The sequence below is a fragment of the Hydractinia symbiolongicarpus genome, chromosome 12, assembly GCF_029227915.1.
Source record: "Hydractinia symbiolongicarpus strain clone_291-10 chromosome 12, HSymV2.1, whole genome shotgun sequence".
Lineage (NCBI taxonomy): Eukaryota > Metazoa > Cnidaria > Hydrozoa > Anthoathecata > Hydractiniidae > Hydractinia > Hydractinia symbiolongicarpus.
The window spans coordinates 18,460,957-18,475,818 of NC_079886.1; the positions used below are offsets into that span (position 1 = coordinate 18,460,957).

The 14,862-nt window shown below is 31.3% G+C and overlaps 1 protein-coding gene across 2 annotated transcripts; it reads left to right on the top strand.

Moving 5' to 3' along the window:
• Positions 1–65: 65 nt before the first annotated feature.
• LOC130621844 (late secretory pathway protein AVL9 homolog) lies at positions 66–13,679 on the top strand. Of its 2 annotated transcripts, none has more exons than XM_057437197.1 (19): positions 66–185; positions 1,376–1,450; positions 2,192–2,324; positions 2,419–2,516; positions 3,127–3,198; positions 3,559–3,648; positions 3,729–3,795; positions 4,083–4,123; positions 4,276–4,314; positions 4,455–4,524; positions 5,702–5,760; positions 6,021–6,074; positions 6,375–6,512; positions 8,733–8,856; positions 9,567–9,659; positions 9,816–9,927; positions 10,299–10,352; positions 11,701–11,777; positions 12,490–13,679. In XM_057437197.1, the coding sequence occupies exons 2-19, from the start codon at positions 1,376–1,378 to the stop codon at positions 12,747–12,749; spliced, it is 1,656 nt and encodes a 551-aa protein (XP_057293180.1). In that variant the 5' UTR covers positions 66–185; the 3' UTR covers positions 12,750–13,679. The 2 variants fall into 2 exon arrangements, with proteins under 2 accessions (XP_057293180.1, XP_057293179.1); XM_057437196.1 differs by lacking the exon at positions 66–185 and adding an exon at positions 699–731.
• Positions 13,680–14,862: the final 1,183 nt, after the last annotated feature.

Sequence of the window (14,862 nt, forward strand, 5' to 3'; positions counted from 1 at the left end):
CCTGTAAAAGTAAAAATATAGCCTAAAAAACATTTTTTGATTTATCCTTGTTAAGCCATAGTTTTAAATATGCAATCCACTTAATTGCCTTAGGACATAGTGCCATTTCTTAACCACTATGGTCAGATATTCCAGCTGGAATATCAACAGAGGGGACAGAAAAGAAAGAAAGAGACCACGGAAAGGTGAACAAATAAATTGCACCAAAATGCATCTATATGCTATCAATATAATTAAGACTAGGCTTGAAATATAAAATAAAATAAAAGAACAGAAAAGGAATTACATCGCTAACAAATTATTAAAATTCATAGTAGTGCTTTCTTATTGTGGATAACATTAATTGTTTAACCATAGCAGTTATAGCTAGCTAGCTAGGAATGATATTGTATTATTGTATTTTATCTTTATCTTAGCCTATAGCCATTTATGTTCGATTTTCATAAAGGCTGTTTTCATACATGTCTGCATTTACCCTATCCAATAAGAAATAGGATCGAAAACTCCCGCCTTTTATGTTCAATTTCGATACAGGCTGTTTTCATTTACGTCTGCATTTATTCTATCCAATGAGAAATAGGATCGAAAACTCCTGCCTTTTATGTTCAATTTCGATACATGCTGTTTAGCCATTTTTTTTTAAAAAAAACAAGGATGACACAATTTAAACCTTGACTCGACTTTTCAATGTTCACTGCAGACTTAAAGATCTTATGTTAGACAAAATTATGGTAGGAAATTGCGAGTTGTGCTTTATGGTATTTACTAAACCTATTTGGCGATTTGGTTTGACGTCATAACAATTTTTTGGAAGTGAAAAGTTTCTATATATTTATGATGAAGAGAGTGCAGAATTAGACACATAAAGTTTTAAGCAAAGATAATCTTTTAGAGCAAAATCTAAATAGCTAAGCATCATTTCCAGACAATTATTCAGCTAATTATTCTTCCATTTCCACATTTTTTACCATTATTCCCCCCTCCGAACTAAGTTTGTTCTCACCCAGCGCAATTTTATACATGTTGGATGTAGTGCAAATACGATTCGTCAATTCAGCATAATGTCAATCATCACTACGACAACAAAGCTGAACTGAATCGTCATATTAGGACAACACTGAATTTTTTTTGTATGTGCAATTAAACAGAAGAAGAACAAAATGTGCATGAGAGCTTTGTTTTGCAATTACCAAAAAAATGTATTTTGAAACTTTTCATAACTTTTAATGTCTTGTATATTTACGTTAAAAAGGAACATTTATTTAACACAAAAATTGGTAATTAACTTTTTCGGTTAGAGATTTTAATGGTTAAATGTTTCATGCGTGGTTTATTTATACAATTTTAAGAAATATATATAATAAGTATTTTTTAGATGTCACAAGGAGATGTTGAATCAACTTTGTTTCACATATTTGTAATTGGTTTTCATCACCAAAAAGGAACTCAGGTACAGTAAAAGCAGTAGTGGGTTATACATATGTGGTTAGGTTAGCTAGCTTAACTAATTTTAAGGGTTGTAATCTTGTCCATTGGTTCCAGAAGGTCATGCAGAGTTGGTTTTTGAATTTTTTTTAAGATGGCTGACACTTAAAGGGAACTTCAGGTATAAAATGATGTTAGACTATTGTAAAGCCTAAAAAGTTGGTTAACAAGTCTTTTTTAATTTTTTAAAATACCCTTCCTTTCACAAGATATTCACCCTTAGAGAATCTTGGATTTAATCATGTTTCATAAATTATGATGTTACATTTAAGTAATAGCAAATTTTGACAAATGTTGGAAAATATATATTCAAACTTTATTAATGCATAGATCTTATAAAGGTGAATTAATTAACATAATTTTTTTTCCAAAATAACACTTGTTTGGTCGTCCAAGGCTTCTTAATTTTTTGCTGACAACCCCATAACTTTGGATCTGCACGTTGGTTTGCGATCAAATTTTGTAAGTAAATTTATATATAAAACCTATACAATCCTACAATCTTAAACATTGCAAACCCAATTGCAGACTCTGAGTTATGAAGCTTGGGATAAGCAAACTTTTACAAATTTGTGCATATTAGATTGTTTCAAATCCAAGTAAAAAAGCTTTGAGAAAATATGATTAAATATTATTACATTTTAGTATCAATGTATTTTTTATGTTCAGAAAATTCAGAACATGTTGTATCTTTCATTTTGTGTAGGTAGAGTTCTGCTATCCAGAAATAAATGATCCATTGCTTGAAAAAAAAGAAGGCGAAGACATATCACTTCCAAAACAATGGCATGCTCTTCCTTACCTTGCAATGCCAGATGGTGCGCACAATTATGAAGAAGGTATGTGGACAAACCAAAGTTGTATTTTAAAATTAAACTTTTTTTACGTATATATATTTTTAAAATATCTTTTTTTATTATCTACTCCTTTCAGATCACTCTTTCTTTCATTTGCCTGCACTTACGAAAGGATCAAAGCTATCTACAGATACTATATATGCTGTGTCATGTTTCCGTCAGATCGATAGCAAGGTAATTTTAATCCAATTTAAGTTGCTAAACTCATTTTAACTGGGATGTATAACAGTGTATGATTTATTTTTAAACAGGTTTTTTACTCTTGAAGTAAACATAAAGGAACAAAAATAATTGTTTTTTTTACTTCTTTTGTTTTTATAATATTTTATGTCCCTGCTTGCAAAAGACTTTATAATTTCTATCCTTTCTTGGGAAAAAAGAGTAGTTTTAACTTTCATCAGAGAAAAAAATTAGAAGAGCAGGTTAACTAACTATGTTACAGAAATTACAGTTTTATAGCGTTAGCTTTATATGTTTTAAAATCTATCTTTAACAGAAGTCTTACATTCTTTCAATAGCATTATAGCTTTGTGGTATAATGTTTTGCTTTCTGTGTATCTAGGCTACACCTTGTTCAAAATCTTAAAATTAGTTTAACAATATCAACCCTTTCATTTTATAGCATTGGCACGAGAAAGGATTCTTTTACAGGAGGTTGTCTTTTAGATCAATGTTGACAACATGGCTTTTTTATTGAATGCTCATATTTGAGCTCATTGATATTATTAAAACCTTGTTGTTGTAATTTATGTCAACAATATTTTTGTTCTCATTTTCTTTTTAGAAATTAAAAAATAAAGATGAAAATGTAACAAGAACAACAGTTCAAAAAAGTGTTTGTGTTCTTATGAAAATGGTATGAATTCAGTTGCGTTACAGTTAGTCATAGTTACTTTGTAAGATCTAATCAATAGAACTTTATATACTTTGCAAACATTGGTTTTTAAAGCCTCAAAGATATCTCAAGGTCTTTGTGTTGTTTCTAACCTAATAGTGTTATTTCTACTATATTATTATACAAATAATCAGAGACATATCAATGCATTTAAGTATTTCTCAGGTGCCATTCTTAAACAATTTCATTCAATTTCAATGTACATTCACAGATATAACCCTCAGAAAATCTACCTTTTGTTAACAATCAACGTAACACTGGAAAGGTTAATAACTAATTTTTTTATTTTTTGAGGGCTATTTATCTTCTTTCTTCTTTTAGCCCTTATACAGTTTTGTGTTATCAAAGCTAGAACTTGTCACACATGCATATTTTAACGAATTAGATTTCACGAAAACAGATATATTAAAGGTTAGTTATCAAGTGTTTATTTTGTTTTAAATTTTGTTTTAACATCTGGACCATCTTACACTCGTTTTAAACTATTTTAGGAATGCTTTGATAATTTGAGTCAACAATTGACAAGCATAAAACTAGATAATTCCATATTTCACTTAGGTATGATCTTTTTACTTTGTTTTGTTAAACATTGATTTCAGTCTTCTATAAGGATCAAGCAAATTATATGCTGATACGCCTTACATTACAAACCAGAGGTGTGAAAATGCCTTAGTGTTACAAAGATTTAAATAGTATATTAACACTTTTACATCAATTGTATTCTCACTCTATGTCTGCTTACAAGAATATTAAACAGAACAAAAAGTGACAAATCAAAATGTATAAAATTGTGTTCTTATTGTTTCAGCATAATGAAGTCAGCCATTTTTTTGATTTGTTTTCAGGTTTGGAATTACGAGACATTGTCTTGAACTTTAAACAAAAGGTATAATCTATCCCCCCTTGCTGGGTTTTTATCATTTCCTGGGAACGCTGAACTTATTTTTCACATTTTAGTATTTTAAACTATATAAATAGATAATGCATGAGTGGTAACTGCTTAGAGAAAAATGTATTTATGCATGTATGTGATTTCAGGTTTTGATGATTTTCAAGTTATTACTGCTAGAGAAAAAGGTTTGTGCCATGAATATTGGGAACGCTATTACAGTTTTGGTATTTTATACTGTGTTTATAATGCTTTATCATTGCTCTCAGCCATTCATAAGTCTTACTTTTTCTTGCTATGGAATCTTAATTTTTTTTTGTAAATTTAGGTTGTGTTCTGGGGAAACCCTGTTAAAGATGTTTGTAAATTTGTTCTGTCAATCATTACGTTATTCCCAGGTATGATTTAAGAAATTAAATTTTAATTTGCTAACACAGGTTTAATAAAGGGTGACACTTAGCTCTATTAAGGTCAACAAGATTGAGGGATTCGTATGGGCCTAAACCCTATACCGTAATTCCTCTTTTTAGCGCCCGAGGGGGCTTATTAAATTTTGGAGGTTTAGACGGCAGGGGGGGGGGCTAAATAAGGGGCTAAGGGGCTGTTAACTTCATCTGTTTTATCATCATCTTCATCTAACAGAAGAAGTTCTATGATGGACTTGTAGTGCCTGGAACAACACAGCCCATTGTAAAGAAAAAAGAACCATAGATATTTTGCAAACAAAACTTAGGGAGAAAAAAATCAAAGCTGCAGCATATGGATATCATTGTATATGACATTAAATCAACAAATAATATCGAATTTCTTTTACTACTGTTACTTTTTTATTTTATTTTTACTTTTTTTTATTTTATTTTTTTATTATTTTATTATTATATCTAAATAAAGATAGGGGGCTAAATAACTTTTTGAGTCTCTGGAGGGAGGGGGGATTATTACAAGGGGGGCTAAAAAGAGGAATTACGGTGTATCTCTGTTATTGCTATGTGCATTAGTTTTGAATGCACATAGCCCTCAATAAATTAGAAAAACAATCAATTGTTTTTATGATGAAATAATCATCTTTCAAAATTCTTAATTTTTCTTCTTATATTTTTCTCCTCACTTTATGGTCGTTTGATGTGATGCAAAAAATTTTTATAAATAACATTGGAATTAATAACAGATAAAGTTGGAATCGTTTTTCAGTCAATAATTTTGGATTTTTATTGAGAAAGGTGTTTGGGGGATGTTTTTTAATAGGTTATTTAAAAAGTCACTACGTTTCAATACTTTAGCTGTGTTAATTCAAAATTTATTCAAAACCTGGAGGAGGGTTTAAAACCACCATAAACCCTGTCCCCACCTGAGAAAGTTTAATCAGTGGATCATTGACTAGATTTCCATTTTTGCGCATTTACAGACTCAAATGTATTTTTTATTCTCTCTTAAATATTAAACTAACTTCCAGTATTATTTCCAATATTATGGTAATGCATATATGCTACTTCTGATTAGATAAATTTTCTCGACTTTACCTTTTCTTACTATGTTGAACATTAAATTTATACGCTGCTTGTTTTTGTCTTTCAGGCTTAATACACAAGGGTTTGCTTCACTCCAGTTGTGTTGAGGGAGTTTATATAAAAAAGGTTTGTTCAAAATTTCATATCTTTTTTATTGTATACTATTTCATTATACTTTTTGTGTTACAAGTAAGAGCCAATGTATATATAATGAACGCGTCATGTTGAATTTTGTCCTTTTTTATTCTTTTGAGATTTTTTTGGCCAAAAGAGTTGACTAACCAAACAGCTTTTCTGTGTGGAATATTCTTGTGTCCTGAGTCTTTGAGAAGTATGTGTCTTAAGCAAATTCCCGTCTTAGATTTTCCTGCATTTAATTTTTTTAGGGGACACAATCACCTCATGATATTTATGGATTACCATTGGATATATTTGAAGAGGTAAATGGTTCAAATTTACATCGTATAATAAGTCGACTTTTGAATTATTTATTCTTCAAATTTTTTTCACTATAAATCATTACTTTTTAACACTCAGCTAGGCTGAATTTAATATTTCATGGAGGCATTAATTTTTTTAAGGAGACAACTTTTCACTGTTTTTATTTTGTATCATTTCTAAGAGAATGTAATATTTTAGATTTTGGATTTTTCCTTCTATCGTAAAACCGTGAGACCTATGTGTGCTGTTATTTCTCTTCTTTAATATTTATATCCCAGTTTTATGCATTGTATATTTAGGGATGTTTATTTCAACCTTACATGTCTCTACACAACATGACGTTACTTAGAAAGGCAAAAGTCAGCAGTTTTGTTGTTGGTGGCAGCAATGTGTTATTTAAACAACAAATGCACTGCCCTTGGGATGTTCTTGTTGACGTAAGCAATTGCTTGTGTTTATCAAGCGCAACTTTTGTTAACTCCATTTTTTTTTAAATAAATTAACAGTCCAACAACCTTATCCCTTCCATATTGATGTTTTATGAAAGAGTTTGAAAATGTATCTAAGAATCACCTTACTGTTTTAACAAAAATGCATGACACCATCTACTAGATCTATAGTAAGGTAATGGTTGTAGCAAGGCATGCATTTGGATATTTAGAGTATATTTAAATTGTTTTTTATTAATTTTTTGGTTATCTTTGATAACAGCAATTGTTTCGTAGTGTCCAGTGATTATGTCTTAATTTTGCATAATTAGTTAAATTTAAATATGTATTGTGACCAATGAATCATCAATAACTTTCCAAGTTCTTTCATATAAAAACAATTTGTTTTTAAGTTAGAGCTAAGATTTAAGATATAGCCATACTTCGAATAGTCACAACTTTTCCACCTCTGATTGAGTTCCTTTGATGCAGAAATAGGACAGTAAATGAGGGACGAGTAAAGTATAAATGCATTTTCAAGGGTGGAAGAGATAACTGGATTAATTTATTGCGTCAGCCATCTGTACCGTGTTTTTACTTCCATACCATTTATTTACTTATCGTTGGGTAGTTTTCGGTAGCGACACATAACCTATAGTCCGTCCGTTTGACTGTGCACCACAACTTCTTCTTGCTAGAGTTGAGGCAGACGACTTGCCTTAGTGGACAGTTTTTTGAATTTTTCTCTAAAAATTATTTCTTTTTTTTTATAAATGATCTAAAATTTCAGTACAAATTATTATTTATTAATTATTAATTTCATTTGGTCTGGTATGCAGAAAAAACTTGGTTGCTAGGCAACGGACTTATAACTGCCCAAAAGTCGGTTCCCAGGGTGAAAGAGGTAACTGAATAAATTGTTGCGTTAGACATCACCCCCTTGTTTCCTTATCTACATTTCTCACACAGGTTATCTCCGGATCCGTTCATTAGATATTTATTTATTTTTTGCAATAGATTACTTATCAAGAAATACCAGTATGAGACAATTTTGGGTTTTAAAAAAGCATTTTAGGCAAAATCAACTGAATTTGAGTCCCAATATAGGTTAACATTACATTTTTCTACAATTAGACTAAATGTAAGAATAATTCATTATTTACAAAATTCATTTGGTTCTATCTGCAAGTTGAATCTGGTTGGTCGGTAACAAGCGACTCAAAATTGCCTAAAAACTACAATTTCACTCATGCGGGAAAACTCTGGTATGGTTTTTCACATTTTTTTAAAATTGATTTTTTTCTTTTTTTATTGATGATTATCTACAAAATTTACATAGTTGATTTAATGTTTGAGAAGAATTATGCTGCTAGGCAACAGGCCTTAAGTACCCCAAATTAACCGTAAATAAGGTTTTCATGTTTGTCTAAAAAATTCTTTTTTTCGTTTATTAGGCTCATGTTTGATATTCGCGTGTGTCCATTAAGATGTATAAACTTGTTCTTGTTAGGGTTGAAGCGAACGACTTTTTTGCTCTTGTCTTGTGGACAGTTTAAAAACAGTTGAAACTCAACCTTTAGCAGAAACTGGGAGCTTAGGGCTACTAGTTTCTGCTTTAAACTTGATGTATTGATCGCTTGTGTATATGTTTAAATGCTGTTTTATCATGACATCTTTCACGTAAACTTTTCTGTTAGCAAATTTTGAAAAGCCAGATATATTTTTATGTTGGCTGTAATAAGAAAGATTTTACTTGTTTTGAAGAGATATTTCAGATCATGTTCGACGTACCTTATTCATGCTTTTTTACGCGCGTATAAATTTACGCGCAGAATCTATTTTGCGCGTATTAAATTTCGAACGAATTCAGATTCCCTCACAAATAACTAGGAGAAAATATTAAATTTCAATGTCATGATATCGTTGTGTTTTTTTTATTTTTTGAAAATAAACATGTGCGCAATGGTTTTCGCGTGTTACGCGAATTTCTGTATAAATGTCGTGCACTAACGAATTCTTTTGCGCGAAAATTAGTATTGATCAGGTAATAACACGATTGTCATTGAAAAGCAAATTGTTATACTAAGAAGGAATTTATTGCAGTAATTTCCGTATGAGAAAATCGTGAAAAAATTTACTTTAAATGCGGAGAAAACAATGGAACTGACAATTTTTAGTCCTTTGTTGCATTAAAGTTTAACGAATAATTTTTGTTTCGATCTCTTTTAGCTGGAAACATTTACCCTGACCATTCCTGATCCAGAACTTGAGAAACTTCTTGACTTGTCAACGGAAGACTTAAGACTATGCGAATACGTTATCGCTGTTGTGGAGAATTCGTCCGAAACGCTTGGTAAGTTTGGCTTAACGAGTTAGTTGTGGCAATCAAGTCAAAAATAGAAATTGAGCGATTTTCTGGTCTAAAAAAATTAACTCTGATGAACATTTGATCGTGTTGCGGATTTTTGACTTCACTAATTTTAAAGCCTACAGTGTTGAAGAGCCTACACCTATTTTTATAAGAATATCCAAATTTTAACCAGGCTGGTCATTATTCTTATTTCTCTGTTGTTCTAAACAATAGACCTGTTCTTTTTAACCTGAAATATAAAAGAAGTTACGGGTATTTTTTTATAAGCAACCACGTTATAACACTCTGCATAATTCGCATAATTTCTAGGCAACAATATTGTACACAACCAACAAACTCTTTTTTGGAAGTTGTTTTTAAAAAGGCATTATAGGATTTTTACATTTACATTGATTTTGGTATTGGGCAACTTCTGGTTATGCTCCCTAATAGAATTGTTTATAATAATTTATTGAACACGCCTTATGTGTTCCCTGGTAATTTTTAATGGTTTTTTTAATTATCTTGTTATTTCTTTCACTGTCTGCTAAGCAACGTTCAAGTAACTTATCATTTAAGGTTAAGGCAATTTAAGTACCAGGTCGAAAGTTAAATTGCCGTAATGAGAGCAACTGGGATCCAGACTCTTTTCTTCCTTTTTATATGCACCTTTTAGAAAGCCATAGCTAAATTGACATTTTTTACTTTCATAGGTTGGGAAGGAAGTGACGACTGGTTAAGACTACAGTTTAAAGCATACTTATTATGTCTTTTGTCAACGGTGGAGAGTTCCCCACAGGATGAGTGTATGTAGTAGTTTATTACAAAATTGAAATTAAAATTTAAACTAGTAATGGTAAAGTACAATAAATAAATAAAGCGTTACTTTAGTGTCAAAGAGGGAATCGACTTAATCCTTGTATGGCGGTTTTCTCTTTCAGTTTTTTCCTTCTTAAATTTAGTGCACGAGTTGCATCCATTCAACGGGCCGTTTTGTCAAGCTTGGACAGCCACTAACAATTATAGAAGGTGGTCTCATACCGACCACCCTGGTATGGAGCATTTTCATAAAGGGTAAGTAGTTTTTTTGCTTCATTCATTTTTTGCTTCATTCATTTTTTGCTTCATTCATTTTTTGCTTCATTCATTTTTTGCTTCATTCATTTTTTGCTTCATTCATTTTTTGCTTTACTCATTTTTTGTTTCATTCATTTTTTTGCGTTGCATTTATCAGGGTTTTTTTATTCTTAATTTTCAATTTTATATAATTTGCATTGAAATTTATAAGCATTTTATTTTGTTGTATGAATCAATCGACATGCTAAACGTAATTTCATTGAAGGAAAATAATTAAAAAAATGGATTGAGGTGAAGTGACTAGCGAAAGAAAGGACAATTTCAACACGAAAATACAATTTGTAACAATGTTTACGTTTTTTCTTTAGACACCCGTTTCAAGGCGATATTACTATTTCAGATTTGCGTTTAAGAATCAACCAGTAAGTAGGATAATATGCCTTAGAGGGAAGAAAAATTTGGACGGAAATAAATTTGGCGGATTTGGCGGGATTTCATTTGGCGGATAACGAAAACGAGTTTTTTTGAAATCAGAATCAGCATTATTTTTTTTTTTACAATAACAATAATACACTTTTGTAAAGAGAAAGTCACTTGTCAAATAATAAAACCATTAAAATTATATTTTCTTACAAATTAGTTCTTTTAAAACTGGTGGTCGTAGCAAAAATAATAATTTTGGCGAAGATTTTAATTTGGCGCATTTTCAAAGAAGTTAATTTTGACGGGAATCTAATGTAGCAGATTTTTGTCATAATCGTCAACTACTATTTTAGCAAAATTTCTTCCCTTAAGGTAACTTGCTTGTTCCTAGTAACAATCATTGCTGTTTTGAATATCACAAGAACCCAATCAGCGATACCTTTAATTTTTTGTTTACCATCCCGTAGAAATGCAAATGTTATTGACAGTCGTATTTGGATTTATTAAGCGTAATAAATAGCTAAAATTAAAATTCAACACTTCAAATATATTCCTTTACCATCAGTAAAAACCGTGGAGTTGTATTTACAATCTGTCGCAAAATATATTGAGACAAAATGGCAAATTTTGAAGTTTGTCGCCACAAGTAGTTATGTAGACTATTTCTATACTATTCATTTCTTAATATGTACAGCGCACTTAGGTTATTTAATTGGATCCCCAGCATGTCCATGTTTTTTAAATACAGGCCCAGACGTGAATTATTAGAGCAGGCGTGCTAGAGAACACAATTTAAGCGTTGCTGACTTAACCTACGCCTCTTGAAAGTACTAGTTTCGAAGCTTAACAGCTGAGGACGATTCACAAGTTGATGCTTTCGCCAACCCTGCAAAATGGACGAGAAAATGCCAATATTTCAATAATTTAATGACAGAGGGAGGCGGAAATGGTGTAGTGGTAGCGCATTCCACTTGTATTCATAAAGTTCCAGGTTCGAGTCCTCACTCCAGTGCACTTTTAATGCACTGTTGCCAGCCCATTTAGTGCCATCTACTGACCGCTAACCGGCTTGTGCGGCAGGCAAGCAAGTTAGAGAAATGTCAAACGTGTCTCTGGTGGTAATAAAACATAGTTACAGTTGGAGGGGAGGAAGAGCCAATCGATGGAATCCTTAAGAACGTTAAAACTTCCCGTTACTTACTTTATTACCCTAATTCAAATATTCCAGTGCAAATTTATTCTAAAAACATACAATTTTATCCGTAAGATGCACTAGCGAATTTAGCTATCCCTCAATATGCACATGAAGTGAAAAAGATAAAATTTCATATTTTGTAAATCTTTTAGCATTGCAGAATCTTTTGCAAACGAAGAAACAAGAAAGAAATTAGCACAAGCCCTTTCTAAAACTCAAATTGCATTTGGTAAGTTGGTATTCAATTTTTAGTTTTTTTATGATTTACTGGTTACTGTATCTTGTTTTTAGCTACATTGAATTTTACAGTCTTTTGATTTTACTAGACTTTACCAAGAAATAGAGAACACTAAAAAGCCCATTTATTTATCAGTAAAGTAAAATAACCTCATATAATGTGTCGTAAACTAAGAGTGGGAAGTGGGAGTGGGAAATAATTTTTAAGCAGATTTTTGTGGTAATTTTGTGGAATTAATATTTTTGAGTTGGTATGCATGATGGAAGGTCAAATTGTTTTTTGCAAAACGCGTTAAGTCTGGTTCAACCGTTTAAATGTAGTGCAAGGAAATTGAATTTTTTTTCTTTTTGAGATTGTATGCCTTTTACATTTTTGACGCGTTTAAATGATGACATCCAATATAGCGAATGGCAACTTTTCAGGCTCTATGCGCAAATTTTAGTTATACGATGATTTTTTAAATTTTCCTTTCTGTTTTAAAGACGTTATAATATGCTAATTTTAGTAATTTATTCCGCGAATGATAGTTTTTGTGCCTGTGTATCACAAGAACACAACGTGCGAAAAATATTTGCTTTGGGATAAATTTTCCATATATTTCACTACTTCCATAAGGCACCTCCAACAAACTGAAAAGTGAGAATAATTTTAATGTAATGATACAGTTTATTTACGAATTTTACCTTAAACTTTTTCCATTTAGGTGGAGCTTTGACGTCAGCCAAAACGACTCTGTCATCTATAAGAGCTTGGATCAGTGGAATGGTGCAAGACATTGAAATAGAAATGAAAAAACACAGCGATAATAAAACACAGAACAGGAAAACAATAGATATTGCAAGCTCCAATATGATAATAACAGATAAAGAACGGAAAGGAGAACAAGTAAAAACAATTGGTGATGTTATTGGTAATGAAGAACCTCTAGATGATGGACAAGAGGTTACTGAAGATAATACTTAGATTTAACTGGTTCTAATTGCTTGATGTATGCTGCTTTCCAATTCGTGTATTTGCTATAATCAACCACAAGAACAGCATTGTGGGATACAGTTTTAAGAAATATGTTTTGATGAAGTCAGATGAAACAATTTTTTATTGACAAAAACGTACATGGCGCTGAAAGATTAGCAAAATTGTGTAATTTGCACCAACATTATATATAGCTAATTTAACCATATACACAGTGGAGCTGCCAGATATAGCGACGAAAGAGTTAATTATTTTTTATTTACATATTATTCCTATAAGAAGAATTTTCTCTGTCGTCCTCTGTGTATTATCTATTTTTTTAGCGATAATTTTTTGTTAAAACTTAAAGCCGAAGGAATACGACTCAATTTCTGGTTCGTTCAAATTGTTCTTACGATTTTAAAAAACTCTGATTCTACTTGGTTTTTGTCTGAGCTTTATTCTATTGCTATCATTCAATTTATTATTCTAGATCAAACATTGATACCGTAAATGACCAATTTAACAGTCTGAGCGTTCCTTTTAAATACGTATTATTTGGATCTGTGTGCGTTTATTTGATCAGATTTAATTCTGCAGGGTTTGGCATTGAAACATAAAATAAGAAAACGCTTTACTTGTATTTATAGAGTAGTTTTGAAGTCTAGGGTTAGTTGGATTTTCTTTTTTATTAGTAATTTTAGGAAAACTTCACGGAAAGATCTAAACCTCAGGAAATGCCATTTTTAATGCTGTTCTAACTTTTCAGCTAGATTTTACTTTATCTTTGCAGAATTTTTTTCGCGTAGTTATTAAAAATCAAGACTTAATTTGTATTTTAATGAAGAATATCTCCGTATTTAAATTATTACACGAAAAACATGAAAATGAAATATGTATTTGCACGTAAAAGAACGGCACTCCTACGTCGTTGTTCGTACACATTGAAACTTTTTTTGTCTATAATTTGTGACTTCCTTTTTGTGGGGAAAATGTTGTTTTGTCGGTACAATCATGTATACGAGTCATACCAGAGACAAAAATAGTGCGAATTTATCCTTTCTGCTTAGCGTTCAGCAAGAGAATGTTTGACATTTTTAGCTATTATTTACTTCAGCGATTGGTGTACTTGCACGGCTTTCGTAGCCCCAATGGAAGCTTTAAATGCACTAAAACCTCCTTCGTAGGACCTTTGTTGGTAGTAGTGCCAGGTAAAGAGGCTACCCTGAGTAGATAATTTTAATAATAATGGTGATAAAAACCTACTATGCGAATACAAATACAATATTTGTAAGGGTTGATTGTTGTCACTTTTGATGCAACCCGAATCGTTTTACCAAATTAAAACTACTCTCTTGGACTACGATAAATTCCTGTGGCAATATTTGCTTGCGTAATAAATGACACCTAATGTTGAGCCACATTAAGTATTATAAAACTATATTTTCCCAGTTGTTTTTTCTACTATTGCATAAAAGAAATTCCGATAAGAATGTTGTCTGGCCATAATAGAGTCATCATGTCATAAGCTGTACAATGCTGGTGGCACATCAGATAATTCAGAGAGAGAATTCTTGAGACATTATTTTCCTTAGAATTTTCCGTCCTTCACTTTTAAGATAAATCTCAAAAAAAAAAACTAAGGAAGGCGCAAGAACCGTCCCAGGGTTTTTTGATTTCTTTATATGAAAAAATTTTCGACGTTATCTCCCACATCAAAAAGGGAAAAAACCCTGGGAACAAGGGTGGTTCTTGCCTAGCGTTTATGAGTTTGTCCAGGTGGTTAGAAACTTAAGTTGTTGACAATTAACCAATTTGTGGCGACATTTTCTTTTTCGTAACTTGAATCAAATATTTGCCAATATCTTGTTCTTTATAAAAACAGCGGTACTTTGCCGGGGTAGTGGACACATCAATATTGTTACGGCCACATTGCAGATCACAATTACTACAGCTAAAGAAAAATGTAAAAACAAAATTATTAACGACTGATCTTATAGACATTTGTAAATATTTTTAGATGCACACTCTCACATAGACATTTGTAAATTCAACTAATCTTTTTTGTGGAATATATATAGTTAGAATATTGCTTTATTATATTAAGTATTATTTTAACTCTCTC

What these genes read in the sequence shown, in the direction of transcription:
- LOC130621844 (XM_057437196.1), top strand. An exon ending in CGAAAACAGATATATTAAAG is followed by an intron (nt 3,649 to 3,728) that starts GTTAGTTATCAA and finishes AAACTATTTTAG; the next exon opens with GAATGCTTTGATAATTTGAG. An exon ending in GAATTCGTCCGAAACGCTTG is followed by an intron (nt 8,857 to 9,566) that starts GTAAGTTTGGCT and finishes TTACTTTCATAG; the next exon opens with GTTGGGAAGGAAGTGACGAC.